Below are 17,142 nucleotides of genomic sequence, written 5' to 3' on the forward strand. Positions count from 1 at the left end.
CACAGGTATTTGGGACAGGGGCTCTTCTGATTATGCCCTCAGAATGTTACGTTAATCAGATGTGCTGCACTATAAAGTATGAACAGTTGGCATGTGTTCATTAATCCAGCTGTGTCTCCTTTAAATCCCTCCAATGCCCAATGTGACCCATCACAACAGGCCCAGGTAAGAGCTGCTCTTGTACATTTTTGTGATATATTTACAGATATATTTACAAATGCTGAAATATGTGAAATATGTTCAATGTCGGGGGGAAAAAATAGGCCGTCCAATTTTTGCTGTTTAAACACTGGACAGGCTACTCTATCCACCATGAAATGTCTATTTGATAATTTAAGTACATTGAGAAGATTATCCAAATGTCATGCGTTTAAATCCTTTCCATGTCCCCAGGTGTATGAGGTTGTGCCATGTCAGAGTGACTGTAATCAGTACGTCTGGGTGGCCGACCCATGGAGTGTGTGGAAGGTCAGCAACGTGGACCTAAAGGAGAACTGCGGAGAGGGTGTTCAGACCAGAAAAGTCAGGTAAGAATTCACTAAATGAGTAAATATGATTAAGATTGCTTTATATGGGCATCCAGGTGGTGTAGCGGTCTATTCTGTTGCCTACCAACACGAAGATTGCGAGTTAGAATCCCCGTGTTACCTCTGGCTTGGTCGGGCGTCCCTACAGACACAATTGGCTATGTCTGCGGGTGGGAAGCCGGATGTGGGTTAGTGTCCTGATCGCTGCACTAGCGCCTCCTCTGGTTGGTCGGGCACCTGTTCGGGAAGAGGGGGAATTAGGGGGAATAGCGTTATCCTCCCACGCACTATGTCCCCCTGGTGAAACTCCTGTCAGGTGAAAAGAAGCAGCTGGCGACTCCACATGTATCAGAGGAGGCATGTGGTAGTCTGCAGCCCTCCCCAGATTGGCAGAGGGGGTGGAGCAGCGACCGGGACAGCTTGGAAGAGTGGGGTAGTCGGCTGGGTTCAATTGGGGAGAAAAAGGGGGGGAAATTAAAAAAAGAAATATCACATGTCCCTTGCACTCTCCATGACAAATAAAATGTAATCTTCAACGATGACATTCTCCTTACAAAAGACATGATAGCCGTCATCTCACCTGTGCGGTGTCACTTAAAGTGAACCTTAACCCATCTCTGGATGATGAATCCCACAGGTGCATGCTCAACACCATAGATGGACCATCGGACCCTGTGGAGGACTATCTGTGTGACCCGGAGGAGATGCCCCTGGGAGCCAGAGAGAGTCGGCTGCCTTGCCCAGAGGACTGTGTGCTGAACGACTGGGGGACCTGGAGCCGCTGCAGCCTAGTAAGGGCAAAGCTAAAATCAAAGGAGTTTGGTCCTCAGCCACTGACTAGAGAGGGAAATGTGAGAATTCCTTGAAGCCCACACAGATTCATCTTTATCAGTTTCTTGTTGTGGATAGTTTCTCTAAAGCCAAGGAAAATTAAGAAGCAGTACTGTACCCTATTAAGTAGTAGTTAAATCTTTGCCAGCAGGTTATTTCACATCGGCCGTGACGGAATAAACTTAAGAAGATATTTAGAGAAACGGTTTGTATATCACTTAAACTATTCTGCATTCGCTTGGTGTTGAACAGGGGAGAAATTCAATTTGTAATTAACATGGGAGGATTGTGAACAGCTCTTAAATTCACATTTGCTGAAAGCACACTCCAATTTGAATTTACCTATGAGACTATTCTCACAGCCCTATCAAAAAAGTGAGGATCGGACGTCCGGGTAGCGTAGCGGTCTGTTCCGTTGCCTACCAACACGGGGATCGCTGGATCGAATCCCCTTGTTACCTCCGGCTTGGGCAGGCGTCCCTACAGACACAATTGGCTGTGTCTGCGGGTGGGAAGCCGAATATGGGTAAGTGTCCTGGTCGCTGTACTAGCGCCTCCTCTGGTTGGCCGGGGCGCCTGTTCAGGGAGGAGGGGGAACTGGGGGGAATAGCGTGATGCTCCCACGCGCTACGTCCCCCTGGCGAAACTCCTCTCTGTCAGGTGAAAAGAAGCGGCTGGCGAGTCCACATGTGGTAGTCCACAGCCCTCCCCAGATCGGTAGAGGGGGTGGAGTAGCCACCAGGATGGCTAGGAAGAGTGGGGTAATTGGCCAAGTACAATTAGGGAGAAAAAGGGGGGGGAAACCCCCCCCCAAAAAAAGTGAGGATCCACCAATATAGTTTGCAAAAAAAACATATCAAGCCCCAAGACAGTTGCAGCAACTCACAGGCCCGCAGGGTAATGTGCATCCGCAATCATCTTTCTCTCATTTGCAGAAACACGTTAGGTGGCAGAACGTTTTGTTTGGTTTCTAAACTTTTTCTCTGCTTCATGGAAAAGGCCAATACATGTACCCGGACTTGACTCGCTGTTCTTACATCAGCACTCTGGCCATTGTTAATCACGTGCCATTCTCTCACAAGCACTCAACGCACCGACTTCCCACAATCCCAATCCTGACATGGAAGTCTGCAGCAGTGGTACCAATGGGGCGTCTAGCATGATTTATTCATCACCGCCGGCTATGGAGTTACCCTATCACTGGCAGCAAGTTACCCCCCCCCCCCCCCGCTGTCCCTCTGTGACCAATGACTTTATATAATCTGGCAATATTCTGTTCCAGTAGAACATTTTTTCGAGCCGCCATGTTGATAAAATACTTAAGAAAAAAACTGGGGGGAAAATTCCCCCCAGTTTTTTTTTCTTAGTTCTTTCTTACTAGAGCGTTAGTGTCTGTAATAGAACCCAACTTCCCCTCGAGGATGAATAAAGTATTCTGATTTTGATTCCCAAGATTTCCTGTTTCTGAGAGTGGTTGGAGGAAGAGGATTTTTTTTTTCTTCCCAAATTTAATTCAATTTTATTTGTCTTTAAATGGCCTCAGAAAATGGAGATCTCTGTGGACAGAGATTTGGGTCTGGGTAATGGCTTCACATCAGAACAGCCTATAGTAATCCACTTATTTAGCGAAATGAATTATGGAGCAATAGGGAAATAATCCAAAAGCAGGCAAATTCACACACATTTTAATCGACTTTAATGTTCAATAAATATGGACATCACAGCGGCGGGAGCTCTGTTCGAAAAGGGGGCTTAGTTCCAGTTCAGGAATCTGTCTGCATTGAATTTTTATCAGTCTCTGCAGTATGGATTGCTTAATCACTTACCCATTCTTGAGAACATAATGTAAGGCATCCTAGCAGCCTCTACCCCCATCAGTTTTCAGAAGAATAGGATCGGTTGGGGGCGTCCGGGTAGCGTAGCAGTTTATTCCGTTGCCTACCAACGCGGGATCACCGGTTCAAATCCCTGTGTTACCTCCGGCTTGGTCGGGTGTCCCTACAGACACCACTGGCCGTGCCTGCAGGTGGGAAGCCGGATGTGGATACATGTCGTGGTTGCTGCTCTAGCACCTCCTCTGGTCGGTCGGGGATGCCTGCTCAGGGGGAGGGGGAACTGGGGGGAATAGCGTGATCCTCCTACGTGCTATGTCCCCCTGACGAAACTCCTCACTGACAGGTGAAAAGAAGCAGCTGGCGACTTCACATGTATCGGAGGAGGCATGTGGTAGTCTGCAGCCCTCCCCGGCTCGGCAGAGGGGGTGGAGCAGTGACCGGGACAGCTCGGAGAGTGGGGTAATTGGCCAAGTGCAATAGGGGAGAAAAAGGAGGGGGGGGGGAATCAAAAAGAAAAAAAAAAGAATAGAATAGAATCGGTTAATAGAGCTGTTTTGTTTCAGCCCTGCACCAGAACCATCAGTCGGGTGAGGACAGCATACACCCTGCGTTCACCCAGCGTTGGACGACAGTGTCCAGATACCACTGACAAGGAGCCCTGCAGCCTAAATCTGAACTGCTTCAACTATTTCTACAACATCACAGGTAAAGGAGCAACACTGGAAGCAATCCCGCTGTAAAATAAGTGTCTCCATGAAGTTGCAACGTATGGCACAACAACTGAGTGAGTCCACCCACATGCTCGACTAAGTTTGAGTTTCAGTGTACATCATTTATCCAGGAAGGCTCATTGAGCAGGCCAACTCTTTTTTTTTTTAGCTCTGCCTTTACTTCACACTGACACTTGGGAGCGCTCCAAAAACCACAAATATTGGTATTTTTCTTTCGAATTCCGGCCCCGATCAAAGTTTAATCCTTCTGAAATTTACTGTGTGTTCTTCAGTGCCCTCACCCTTTCCTAACTCTTTGCATGAGACAGATCATCTGTAGCACTGGGATCCCAGCAGCACGCGGGCCTTACAGAGTATGAGCACATATGATACGAGCCGGGATCATTAGCAAGAGGGCTGGCTTTCATCGTTACAGGGACAATCTTGACTGCATGTTTGTTATTTCTATATTTCCGTCTCTTTCTCTGTCTGTCTCTCTCTCACTCTCTCTGTCTGCTACCGTGTCTCTTTTGTGTTGCAGTCTCCATGTTTCACTCCCCAGAGCCCCACAAAGCTCCTCAGCAGCAGGAGACATGACTCCCATCCCAGAGTTGAGCACTCAAACAAACCCACTGCAGCTAAAAACAGCCGCCTGTCTTTGTCAGAGGATGGCGGGGTATATGTGTGATATCCCAGCACCCGAATAGTGTTTTTAAGGAACAGTACATACAGTATGTGTATCTAAAGACTCCACCACCCGGGTATGCTAGAATAAAATATTGCACTTTGACTTCAGAACAACAAATTTTGTTTTAGTGGGCTACTTATTCCAACCTTATCGTACAAGTCTTGTCTCTTAAAACGTTAAATATCCTGACAAGGTTTCTTATGAAATAACTGCATTGGCATTACTATTGTAGCCTCTTTATATTTCAGAGGACTCTTATAAATCGCACGTTGCACGATGCAGCTTTTTTTTATCAGCCAAAGGCACGACAAGGCAGATGTTACTGGCATACATTTCAAGTTCAAGTTTCACTTTATTATCATATGCATATAAAAAGTACCATGTGCCTTCAAATGCAATGAAATGCATATGCTCTGGCTCGCTCAGCCCTTAAACTGTATGTAAGGAAATAATAAATCATAATAGGTAAGAAATCAGAACTCCCACACAAAAAAAATCACTGAGGTTATTTATGTAAGGCGATTTATTATTTGTGAGTTATGATTTTTTTATTTATTGTTTTGGTTATCATTTATTATTTCCTTATATGTAGTTTAAGGGCTGACAGAGCCAGGGCATATGCATTTCATTGCATTTGAAGGCACATGGTACTTTTTATATGCATATGATAATAAAGTGAAACATGTACTGTATTTTTTTGTTATTATTATTTTTATTTTGATCCCTGTGGGGAAATTATGCTCTGCATTTAACCCATCCTAGCTGTGTAGCTAGGAGCAGTGGGCAGCCGCCGTGCAGCACCCGGGGACCAACTCCATTTCATCTTTCCATTACCTCGGCCAGGGGCACAGACAGGAGTAATAACCCTAACATGCATGTCTTTTTGATGGTGGGGGAAACCAGAGCACCCGGAGAAAACCCACCGCAGACATGGGGGGAACATGCAAACCCACACAGAGGACAACCTGGGATGACCCCCAAGTTTGGACAACCCCAGGGTTTGAACCCAGGACCTTCTTGCTGTATTGTGACAGCACTAACCACTGCACCCCTGCGCCACCATATGCCTTGTCATGCCTTTGACTAATAAAAAAAGCTGCATTGTGCAACGTGCGGTTTATAAGAGTCCTCCTAATACTGACAGCAGTATTAGGATACTGACGGCAAACAGACTTGGCGGATCCAAGAGAGACGATATTAAACCTCACTGACCCCTTTGCCGACAAAGCTGTCTGCTGTTATTGATTGTGATCTGTGTCAGACAGATGCCATTTGGAGGCTGACTCCAAATGTACACTTGTTTGAGAGATTATTTTTACAGCATTTTGGATGTACTCGATAGCTGCAACTACCCTTCTCCCTTATCATCCTTTGCAACATGCATGCCACATGAGAAACAGAGTTTTGCTCTGGTAAAGTTTTGCTCTTTTTTACATATTTGTTCTACAGGAGCTACACCAGCACATAAGCAGCCTCAATGTAAAAGTCACATCCTCAATAGTAAAATTCTGTGTATCTGGATTTTCATTTTCATTCGAGTATTCCTGTCTTAATCATGTTTATTTGCTTTGCGGTAACATTTATCAATATCCTAAAACACTGAAGAGATTTATTACATCTACTGTTTGGCCACAGGGGCACTCTCAACTAATATTTCCTGTTAAATTCATTTAACAGTAAGTCACTAAATATAAGATTATTAACTAAATGTGTAAAATGTTATTGTAAATGTTTTCTGGGTTTGTTTTTTGTTTTTACACTAGACTGGAGTACCTGTCAGCTCAGCCCTAACGCTGTATGTGGTACAGGCATTAAAACAAGGATGCTGGACTGTGTTCGTAGCGATGGCAAGTCTGTGGACCTCAAGTTCTGTGAGGAGGTAAACCTCTGAGGCTTCCTTTGTTTCCTTCTTTTTCTCTCTGTCTTTCACATTTAAGTTCTCTCCCACCCTTTCTTACTGGCACACAACATCTTCCTCTATGATTTAATCATACCACTCATTACCATACATTATTGTAACCTACCAGTGCTGTTAAGACTAATATGAAATATTCAGAAGTATTCCCATGCAGAGATTGTTGTCAGTGCTTTGGGACAAGCATTTTATTCATTCATAATCTGTCTATGCTCCATGTAATTGTAGCCGGCGGACTGTGGCAGAGCCATCCCTACAGCTATTTAACCCTTGGCCCTCTTTATAGTCTGGCTAATTCACAAAAACAAAACGTGTCAGAGTGGCTTTCGGGGCAGCTCCACGATCTCAGCAGACCGGCCTGGTGCTGCTCAGTGCAATGCCTCCTTTAGAACAAAGGCTTTGGGGAAAGGCAGTGTTAGGAGGTCAAGCTGGTGCAAGGCTTTAACAGATTTAATGGTGTTGCCAAGATTGCTCTGTCTGCACCACTGGTGTTGTGAATGATTTATACTGATCATGAATTACCACCATTTCCCCTATAGTTAAATTTGGAGAAGAAGTGGCAGATGAACATTTCCTGCATGGTTGAGTGTCCCGTCAACTGCCAGCTGTCAGAGTGGTCGGCCTGGTCCGAGTGTTCACAGTCCTGTGGATTGGAAGGTAGGGTTGATGGACAATGAAAAAAGCATGGTCAATACTGTACTCAGGTATAATTTTTACACACATCTTACTGTACAGTATGTTATCATTTTCTATTTTAGGCATGTGGCTCACCCTCCTGTCTAGAGCAGAACAAGGTTCATGGTCTTGCTCTGGGACGTTTTTGCAGGATTCATCCACTGTTTCAGGGATCAATCTTACAGCCTTCCAGTTTGGGGGCAGTCCATTATACCTCCCCATTGTCATTAACTATGTGTAATTACCTTTATACATAAAGTGACTACAGTGCTTGCCACCTCCTCTTTTCAAAGTGCAATCTTTATGTAATATATAAAATATAATGTGACTATAGAGTTGCCAATTTAAATACCCTGGACTGGCCTGGAAATTCTGGCTCTGGAAAATGAATGAGTTATGTTTTTCCTCTGAATTTCTGTTGAGCTGCCTTTGAATAAGGCACTTAACCTTCAACCCCTCCAGCAAAGATGCTTAGTGGTTAGCAGCACCGAGGGCTGTGATTGCAACGCTCAGCCCTCAGCTGTGAAAATGCAAATTTGTAGGAATGTGAAAGCAGGTAGGTACTGAAAAAGAATGTGCATGCTCAGCAAGACTGTTGGCTGGATAGATTAAATTTGAAAAGAAAAATGCAATCACCATTTGACCAGAGTCTGTTTATGAGGAACCTCACTGTGCAAATAGTGTTGTGTACATGTGTGTTACTGTATGCAGAGGTAATCAAGCATGGCCTTCCAAAAATAAAAAAGCCTGTACGCTGAGCAAAATGTCCCTGGATAAATGAAGGTTAAAAAAAAACCTATTTCAGACAACATCACACTGATGCTGCATGTGGTTTGTGTGAGAAAAGAAGCAATTATTGAAGTGATGGCATCACATCTCTGGTAATTGGCAGGCGGAGGTTTGGCCTCCTGTTGTCTGGCTGCTGCTGTTCTGCAGGATCCATGAGATCGGCTTGACATTAACTTTTTTGCTCACCAACCACTGTGGCTAGTGGTTTTCCAAACTCACTAGCCACTCAGCCTTTTCACAAGTCACAATTTAGTTGTTGGGAAATTATGTTTTATTTGATTAAAGTTGACTATGATCTGCTATAATTTACTTGAAGAACTAGATTTACAACCCTTTTGGTGAGGGCAGAGTGATGGGTGATTGCATTCACCTGTTAACTTACCTGGCCTTAAGTAGGGACCGTCCCTCTGTTTTTCATACACTCTGATGGCTGGATGGCCGAAAACGTTTGTGTTTTGCCAGACATATGATATAGTAAATCTATTGATTGGTATATTTCTGAGTGTGACGAAAAGACAGGAGGCAGAGCTGGAGGTGGCAGAGTTGAAGATGCTAAGATTTTCATTGGGAGTGACGAAGAAGGACAGGATCAGGAACGATTATATTAGAGGGACAGCTCAAGTTGGGTGGTTTGGAGACAAAGCAAGAGAGGCAAGATTGAGATGGCTTGGACATGTGTGGAGGAGAGATGCTGGGTATATTGGGAGAAGAATGCTGAATATGGAGCTGTCAGGGAAGAGGAAAAGAGGAAGGCCAAAGAGGAGGTTTATGGATGTGGTGAGGGAGGACATGCAGGTGGCTGGTGTGACAGAGGAAGATGCAGAGGACAGGAAGAAATGGAAACGGATGATCCTCTGTGGTGACCCCTAACAGGAGCAGCTGAAAGTAGTAGTAGTAGATATATTTCTTGAGTGTGGTCCTCCCTTCTTTATATGGTTACATGCATCTAGGGCCGCATGGTGGCCCAGTGGTTAGCACTGTTGCCTCACAGCAAGAAGGTCCTGGGTTTGAACCCCAGGCCATCCCAGGTCCTTTCTGTGTGGAGTTTGCATGTCCTCCCCGTGTCTGTGTGGGTTTCCTCCCACCATCAAAAACACATGCACAGTAGGGTTAATACTCCTGTCTGTGCCCCTGACCGAGGCAATGGAAAGAAGAACTGGAGTTGGTCCCCTGGTGCTGCAGCCGCCCACTGCTCCAAGCTACATGGCTAGGATGGGTTAAATGCAGAGGATGAATTTCCCCACGGGGATTAATAAAGTATATCTTAATCTCTTAATCTTAACGCACCAGTTGGTCAGAGCACAGTGGCAACCCTTCAAATACAACCCTTTTAAATGTAAATGACCACCTTTAACATCCAACTCAAGAGTACATAAAATGTATAACAATACGGTCAAAAAATATTCAGCTCTGATAAGGTTGTGTGTAAAGCTCCTTTTGTATGAATACATGCATCCAATTATAACAAAGACATAAAAAGAGTAGCTTCTTAATGCATATAATAAAAGTGGTGCAGAGGTAAAGAAGATTAATTGGAAAGATAAACACAAAACTGAAGAGACCTAAGAAGAGAAAAACGGTCTGTTTAAATGTATTAACAACAGCTATAAATAATGCTAAGCAGAAGAAATCTCTGCAGTAGAGAACTAATTATTTTTGTCTGATCAATCAATCAAGCACAATGTTACTTTGATAATACACGTTTAATACTTACTCGCACATCCACTGAAAGGGTCGACCTCTCGTCCCTATCTTCTCAAGCTCAGCTGTCTTCATGAGGACCAGGGACTTCACCACAGCACGGTCTTGTAGCGAACCAGCCGTCGTGGTCGCAATGCTTCCAATATGACTGACAGAACTTTCATGGTCCTTGATGGTTTCGACTTATAAATTGTTTGTCCTAACCACAAGAGAGACCCCCTTCACCTTTTCGCTGCCGTATGTCCTACAACTGGTGCGGTACATGATTTTCTTGGCTGGCTCATATACCAGCCATTCTCGACCTGAAATCCACTTTTCGTTGAACAGTCTTTTCTTTTTCTTTGTCTCCTCTTCCTTACCAGTTTCTTCATCAGGTTTTCTCGTGTGTTGTCTGCTCTTCGGGGGGGGGGGGGTTACACCTGTTATGCGTCACCACATTGAAGTCCATGCCTCTCATGGATGTAATAAGAGCTTCGATCACTGGCGTGCAAGTGCAAAGCAGTAGTCCTGACACGAACATGGGAGTTGTAGGGTTATTGTGTCACATTGCAATGAGTTTATTATTTCAGATGTCTTTTGAGAAGACTACAGTCAGTATGTATAGAATGCCACCTGCCAAAATAGCTTGTGAGAGTGACTGTGTTACACGCCACCGCTGAATTCTACCCGTATTTGGTGGGTGGGCAGTGCAAATGTCAAGCCCTGTTTCAATCCCTCGGCTCTTGGGAGTAGTAGGGAACCCTTTGAAATGATGGTGAAGTTGCACCTTAATCACTGAATAGATGGACTAAGAGTTTCGGACCAGCTAAAAGACCAACAGAAGACCTCATTTTGTGTGTGTGTGTGTGTGTGTGTGTGTGTGTACGTATAGTCTTCTAACTTGAACAGGCAATGAGGTAGTGTAGTATGTCTGTGTTGTTTGCATGTGTCTGTGTGTTTCTGTACGTGTTTGTGTGTACACGTGTGCTCGTGTTGTGTGCGTGTGTGCTAAAAAGGAAGGTGTTTCAAGTGTTAATAAGTGTCTCAGGTTGACGCAGGTGCACGGTGAGTGAGGGGAGCAGGTTGCTAGTTTGGGGGTAAGAAAATGAGGGCGGTAGATCCTGCTAATGAAGGGCTTGCAGGTTTGAGCGTGGATGGTTTAAAATAGTTATATTAGAAGTGGATTTCTCAACTAAGTTGCAGATTTTGCATGCATGCATAAGTGTGAGTATGCAAGCATTATTGTGTTGAAACTTTTAGTCCATTCAGCAGCAGGTAACCCTGCACTTCAAACCAAAGAAACTCGGAGCCTGTGACTGTGATGCATCGGCTCTTTTTACAGACAGTTAGCATCACAAAAAAATCCAATTACACTTCAATTTGATCATGACCAAATCAATATGCCAAAAAAAGATAAGCGTTGTGTAGAATCAGGCAGTATAATGGTAATACCAAGGTATTACCCCGGGTATTTAAAAATGATGACTTATCCTTTTCAGCAAACCACATACAATTTCTGCACCACATGTACCTAATAAACTGTAGGCTAATTTTCATCCATTCACAACTTATAATGGAGCGCACCTGCCTATTTGGTCATAGAATCACAAATAGTTCACTTTCCTAGTAAATTGTGAGGCGTGACACACAGGTACACATGAACTGTTTGTTTCAGGGGAACAAAACAAGATGGCATGTGTGAAGCCACGGTCGGGCCAATTATCATCAAAAAAATGTCACTGCTGCAATTTGACAGCATTTTGGTTTCCTACCGAACAAACAGAGAGCGGCAGCAAATTTGGATGAAGTTGTTTGATTCTAGACAGTTACCGCCAGTGAGAGAAACATTTCGCATGTGCCTTCTCATCTGCACGGATGAACTTGTCGTCGACCTGAAAGCCCCCTGCTGTGCTTTTCCAACTGCATCTTCACAAGCAACTATACTTTGTATTGTGTATGTAGTCTTTATTTTGTGAAGAAGAACCTGCTTTAGTGATTCAAGCCCAATTACATACATGTGTATATGTATATGTAATTATATTTATCCAGTATGAACATACCTTCTATATTAACTGTGAGAGATTGTACTTTTTTGTGGCAAATCCTAATAATCGGTTCATGTGTGTCATCTGTTTGTGTTTTGTTCATTTACTGGCTGAAGAGCACACAGCCACTTTGGTTGTGTAAAACTTTTATCTCTTCAGCACTAAATCAAGTACCCTATTATTCAGGGAAGCTAATTCAGTCAATTTATCTTCTGCGTTTTTTAGCAAAGGTCTCAAAGTGTGCATGGAGCTGTGCGGAGGTAGAGGCTTTGGCTTGTGTAGATGAAACCAACAACACACCCCTCACTGAGGATGTCACTTCCTGTCTGTTTGATCCAGGAAAGATGTGGCGGCAGAGGTCGGTGGTTCAGGCCTCTCAGGGTGATGGGCGGCCGTGCCCGCCTCAGATGGAGCAGTGGAAACCCTGTCCTGTCAGGCCCTGTTACCGATGGCAGTACAGTCCCTGGTCCGAGTGTAGAGTGGAGGTATGTCCCTTCATTATGTAATGTATGTACTGTAATATTATACAGTGTAATGCAATATGATACAGTAAGGCAAGTTGTATCATCTGAGTCTTATACTGGTCTAGCATGAATTTGTATTCATTAGATATCCTTAACAGTAATAAGATCACATTATTGAATTCCCTTATAAATCCACGCAAAGCTGCTTGATTCACAGCGTTATGCCGACATGTGAACAACATCTGCTAACCTCGTAAGCATGAAAAACTTGAATGTGGCAAAAAACAAATCTGAAAACAACCCAACCCAATAGATCTCTATGCATTTATACATATGTAGTGTATCACACAACATTGTGAACAGATTAACAGATGGCAAGCTACAAGAGCCAATAGAGTAATAAATAGAAATGATTTGCAAGATGTTATAATTAACATTTGCAGTGTTAATTATAAAAAAGGGGTCTTTGTTCAGTCATTGTGAATTTCCTTCATGGAATTTTTGGAGTGCACACTTGTTTCTCCTTTCTTCTTATTGCAAACCAGTCAGCAGAGTCATTACACAATTATTAATCTGACCGCTAGTCATTACCATCATTTTCATGCTGTTATTCTGAAGGTATGTGAGCAATATGTGTGAGGGTTATTCAATAGTAATTGGGTTTATCAGCTCTCACTTGATCAGTGAAGTGCTGCAGCCAATAAAGTTTTGATTTTTGCACTGGAGGATAAGAGACCGTCGTGAGCCAAATGACTGTTGTCAGGTGCAAATTCAAGTATTTCTGGAGAAAACAGCTGAATTTGTCTGGTTGCATCCCAGAAGCCTCAGCAGCTCAGCAGAAGTCATGAGAGAGCTGTTTTTACAATGCTGCAGAACTTTCAATTGCCATGGGTCAACTTGCATGACAATTTGACCTTTTAAATGTTGATAAATATGTAAGGTCCGATTCTAAAACACAAGGCCAGTCTGTAAAAATAGAATGTTTTTAAGCTAATCAGTTAAACAGGGACTTTGAATCTTCTCTACTTATCTTTAGCAGTAGACACAGCCATTGTGAATTTGTGCTATCAATCATTTTAAATGACTGTTTGCTCCCTTCTTAAATATTAGATACTCTCAAGCAAACTATTCATACACAACTCTAGTCACTAAGATGTCATTGTATATGGCTAATGCAGGATCCCAGTGAACATTAAACTGTTATTTAGGAACTACACAGGGTGGAAACTTTGTATAAATTATTCTTACCTGGGGGCATCCAGGTAGCATAGCGGTCTATTCCGCTAACTACCAACACGGGGATCGCCGGTTCAAATCCCCATGTTACCTCCGGCTTGGTCGGGCGTCCCTACAGACACAATTGCCCATGTCTGTGGGTGGGAAGCTGGATGTGAATATGTGTCCTGGTGGCTGCATTAGCACCTCTTCTGGTCAGTCCGTGCACCTATTTTTTTGGGGGGGGGGACTGGGAGGGAATAGCGTGATCCTCCCACGGCCCCATGCGCTATGTCCCCCTGGCGAAACTCCTCACTGTCAGGTGAAAAGAAGCAGCTGGCGACTCTACATGTATCAGAGGAGGCATGTGGTAGTCTGCAGCCCTCCGCGGATCGGCGGAGGGGGTGGAGCAGCGACCGGGACATCTTGGTAGAGTGGGGCAACTGGCCAGATACGATTGGGAGAAAAAAAAACAAGATTCTTACCTGGGGCAATGATACAGCGTGGGGACATTATTTTTCCTTTGCTGTACTAAAAAGTAAAGATAAATTAAAACAGGAGATCTCTGAAGTTTGACTTCAGCAGTTTGGCTGTCCATCAGATGAAACTTTCCCCTGGCTTTACTCATTTCTAAAGGAAAAAGACGTACATGCAGCTAAAATCAATAAAACATAGTGACTTCACATACTTATTACGTTCCCGTGATGATCAAGTCGAGAATCGAGGCCATTTGTCCACTTTTTTGCCCCTTTTGTCTACGTGCAGCACCAGTAAATCTGAAAATTCACACTCACCATTTTAGCCACCGGCTGCCAAAAGAGGGTTGTTTACCATGCACATTTATATGGTACAGACACAATTCGCCGGGATTGTGGCTGCCAGCTGGTGGCAGCTGGTAACTTCGCTATGTGATAACACATCATCCTCCCCTGCGGTCCTCCTGTCTGTCTCAGGGCGTGGTGTGTGGACATGGCATGCGCTACAGAAGCCTGTCCTGTTTCGTGTCTGACGGCTCCGGGGATGGCGAGGGCAGCCTGGTGGACGAGGAGCTGTGTAGTAGCCTGGAAATGGAAGTCAACAGAGAGAAGCAGATCATACTGAAGGAGACCTGTATCCTGCCATGCCCAGGTAGGAAAGTGGACTAAACCAAGACAGCTACCAGTCATACACATATGCTGAATTACACAGGGTCACAAGTAGCTATGTGTAGTCTACTCCAGCAACCAAAACAGACCTGCTACCCTCCATGCCAAGGTTATACTTTAAAATCAGCAGTTTACAACAGCTATAGGTATCACATTAGATCCTGGTTATGTTTCTTTACATTTCAATTAAGGTAAAACTTTGTTCCTTATCATTTAGGTTTACTTGTGCAGTTAAAAGGTAGTGGAGCAGAGGGATAGAAACAGCAATAATTAAAAAAAAACAGAAAAAAAATGTTTTCGCTGTGGAGATAAAAACCCGATTTGCTCGTAAAAACACATGACATTTAAATTTCATCCATGAATTCACTTGACATAAAGGGAAGGAGGAGGAGACAGTTTAAGGAAGGATACGAAAGCCTGAGGACAACTGAGAGATGGATTGTGTGATAGCGAGCACAACTCATTTCTTCGATGTTGGTTGTAATATTTAGTGTACTGGATGTACTTTGCGTTAACTGTTAGGTTTATGGTTCATGTGATAAAGCTTCGTTTGGCCACTTCATTTTAGCACCATCTTTACTGCACTCACTGATGTTGTGCCTGAACAGGCGAAGCGCAAAACGAAAAGCAAGATGATGAAACATGCTGTTTGATGAATGTGTTAATCTAAAAGTTGTCTACATGGAGGACCCCGGTAAACAACTACTACTAATTCTAGCAGTGTTACAGCCATTTTATACCTCTGAGGTACAGGCAATAAGCCTAATTTGTGACTGTGTTCATGCCATGCTCCATCCAGTTGACCCACACGGGGAACCTTTTCACTCAGGAGTGTAATCCCAACTGGACGATTATCCTGAGGTTTATGATACACACACAGACTGATCCCTTATGAGGATTACATGCCCGGGAGTTTCATTAAGAACAGGTCTTGGGCTCAATAAAATAACAACCACAGCAAAAGTGTCTCAAAGTTAATGTCCAAGTCCAGGTAGCGTAGCAGTCTATCCACCTACCAACACGGGGATTGCCGGTTTGAATCCCTGTGTTACATCTGGCTTCGTTGGGCATCCCTACAGACACAATTGGCCGTGTCTGTGGGTGGGAAGCCGGATGTGGGTATGTGTCCTGGGTGCTGCACTAGCGCCTCCTCTGGTTGGTCGGGGCGCCTGTTCGGAGGTGAGGGGGAACTGGGGGGGAATAGCGTGATCCTCCCACACGCTACGTCCCCCGTTCTTTTCACTGTCAGGTGAAAAGAAGCAGCTGGCGACTCCACATGTATCAGAGGAGGCATGTGGTAGTCTGCAGCCCTTCCCAGATCAGCAGAGGGGGTGGAGCAGCGACCAGGACAGCTTGGAAGAGTGGGGTAATTGGCCAAGTACAATTGGGGAGAAAAAGGAGGAGGGGGGGGTCCAAAAGAAAAAAGTTAAAGTCCAAAATGAATCTTCTACCTTTTTCACATTAGGAGAAATTCAAATTAATTACATATCAATTTTTGCCTTCACTTGATTGCCAAATGTCATCATCCTCTTTCCTCCAATCCTCCCTGGCCACTTTGCTTGGCAAATCCTCCAGTAAGATGATACAGAAGGAGAGAGTAAAAAAAATGGAAGACGAACCTCAGTAGTCTACATTCACTTGTAGCCAGTAGACTTTCCCCAGCTCCCTGGTGAGCCTTGTGGCTTTAGGATTTGGGGCTGACAAGTTAATGCAGCTCAGATGTTCTCACTGAGGAGTGCCAGCAGCTGTGTATGATGTGGCTCGGTGGGGGAAAAGTGGTGCTGAGCCAGCCAAGCCGCTGGACAGGTGAGCTCTGTCTCACTGCTGCTGGCCACTATCCATAGTGCCGTTGCCACCTTATCCGTCGACGGATGGCTCGGCACATTCCCTCCGGCACCTGGCATCTGTGCTTGTATTGTGAGTTACAATGGGCCGCTGAAGCATGACAGTGTGTACTTTAGATTGGTGTTTCTGAATCTGCAGGCCTTGGTTCAGGGATCAGTGCCAGCATCTGAGATATTACTAAGCATTACTGGTCTGGTTAATTGGCATATAGGCAATTGTTATGCATCCCTAATATAGCTTCAATATAAGTCTGTGTTATTTTCAAAGTCAGCAGCCCTTGAGGGCAGAAATACCATTGCTTGCTTCTCCCCAAGGTGACAGTATAAATTAGGAGCTTATTTCAACACTAGATATTCATACTGGGTCATCATTATTCAACCATTATTCACTATCTCAAATATAAAGTACTGGGCATGCATATGTTTTTTTGTCAATGGAGGACTTACATTACCGGGTGTCTTTCAAGAAATTATGTAATTTTCTCTTATTTTGCAAGAAGTAGTGGTTTCACAGTTTTAAAATAGGGGATGCCTCATTTTGTAGAAAAAAAAGTCATTTGATATGTGTTGTTTACTGAGATTGAAAACACAGAACTATACAGGTATCAAACAGCAATCTAAAGCCCATTCTGTTTTCTATGTGGTGAGGTGAAGTGTGGTTTGGGAGGCAATATAAAGGGTTTTTTGTGGGTTCATGGACAGCTTTGGGATTTTGGCAAAGTGCATTAACACATGTCCAAACACACACTCACACTATGTGCCACCCTTGACTCATGCCC

The 17,142-nt window shown here is 44.1% G+C and overlaps 1 protein-coding gene across 1 annotated transcript in view; it reads left to right on the top strand.

Moving 5' to 3' along the window:
• The window catches only part of LOC130118483 (thrombospondin type-1 domain-containing protein 7A), a 91,657-nt gene that overhangs the window by 64,851 nt on the left and 9,664 nt on the right, over window positions 1-17,142 (top strand). Inside the window, exons 20-27 of the mRNA XM_056286935.1 lie at window positions 160-165; window positions 394-527; window positions 1,165-1,318; window positions 3,757-3,898; window positions 6,355-6,470; window positions 7,046-7,163; window positions 12,035-12,180; window positions 14,328-14,502. Coding sequence (XP_056142910.1) covers window positions 160-165; window positions 394-527; window positions 1,165-1,318; window positions 3,757-3,898; window positions 6,355-6,470; window positions 7,046-7,163; window positions 12,035-12,180; window positions 14,328-14,502 — 991 coding nt within the window. The remainder of the gene's footprint in view (window positions 1-159; window positions 166-393; window positions 528-1,164; window positions 1,319-3,756; window positions 3,899-6,354; window positions 6,471-7,045; window positions 7,164-12,034; window positions 12,181-14,327; window positions 14,503-17,142) is intronic.

This window comes from Lampris incognitus, chromosome 9, assembly GCF_029633865.1.
Source record: "Lampris incognitus isolate fLamInc1 chromosome 9, fLamInc1.hap2, whole genome shotgun sequence".
Taxonomy (NCBI): domain Eukaryota; kingdom Metazoa; phylum Chordata; class Actinopteri; order Lampriformes; family Lampridae; genus Lampris; species Lampris incognitus.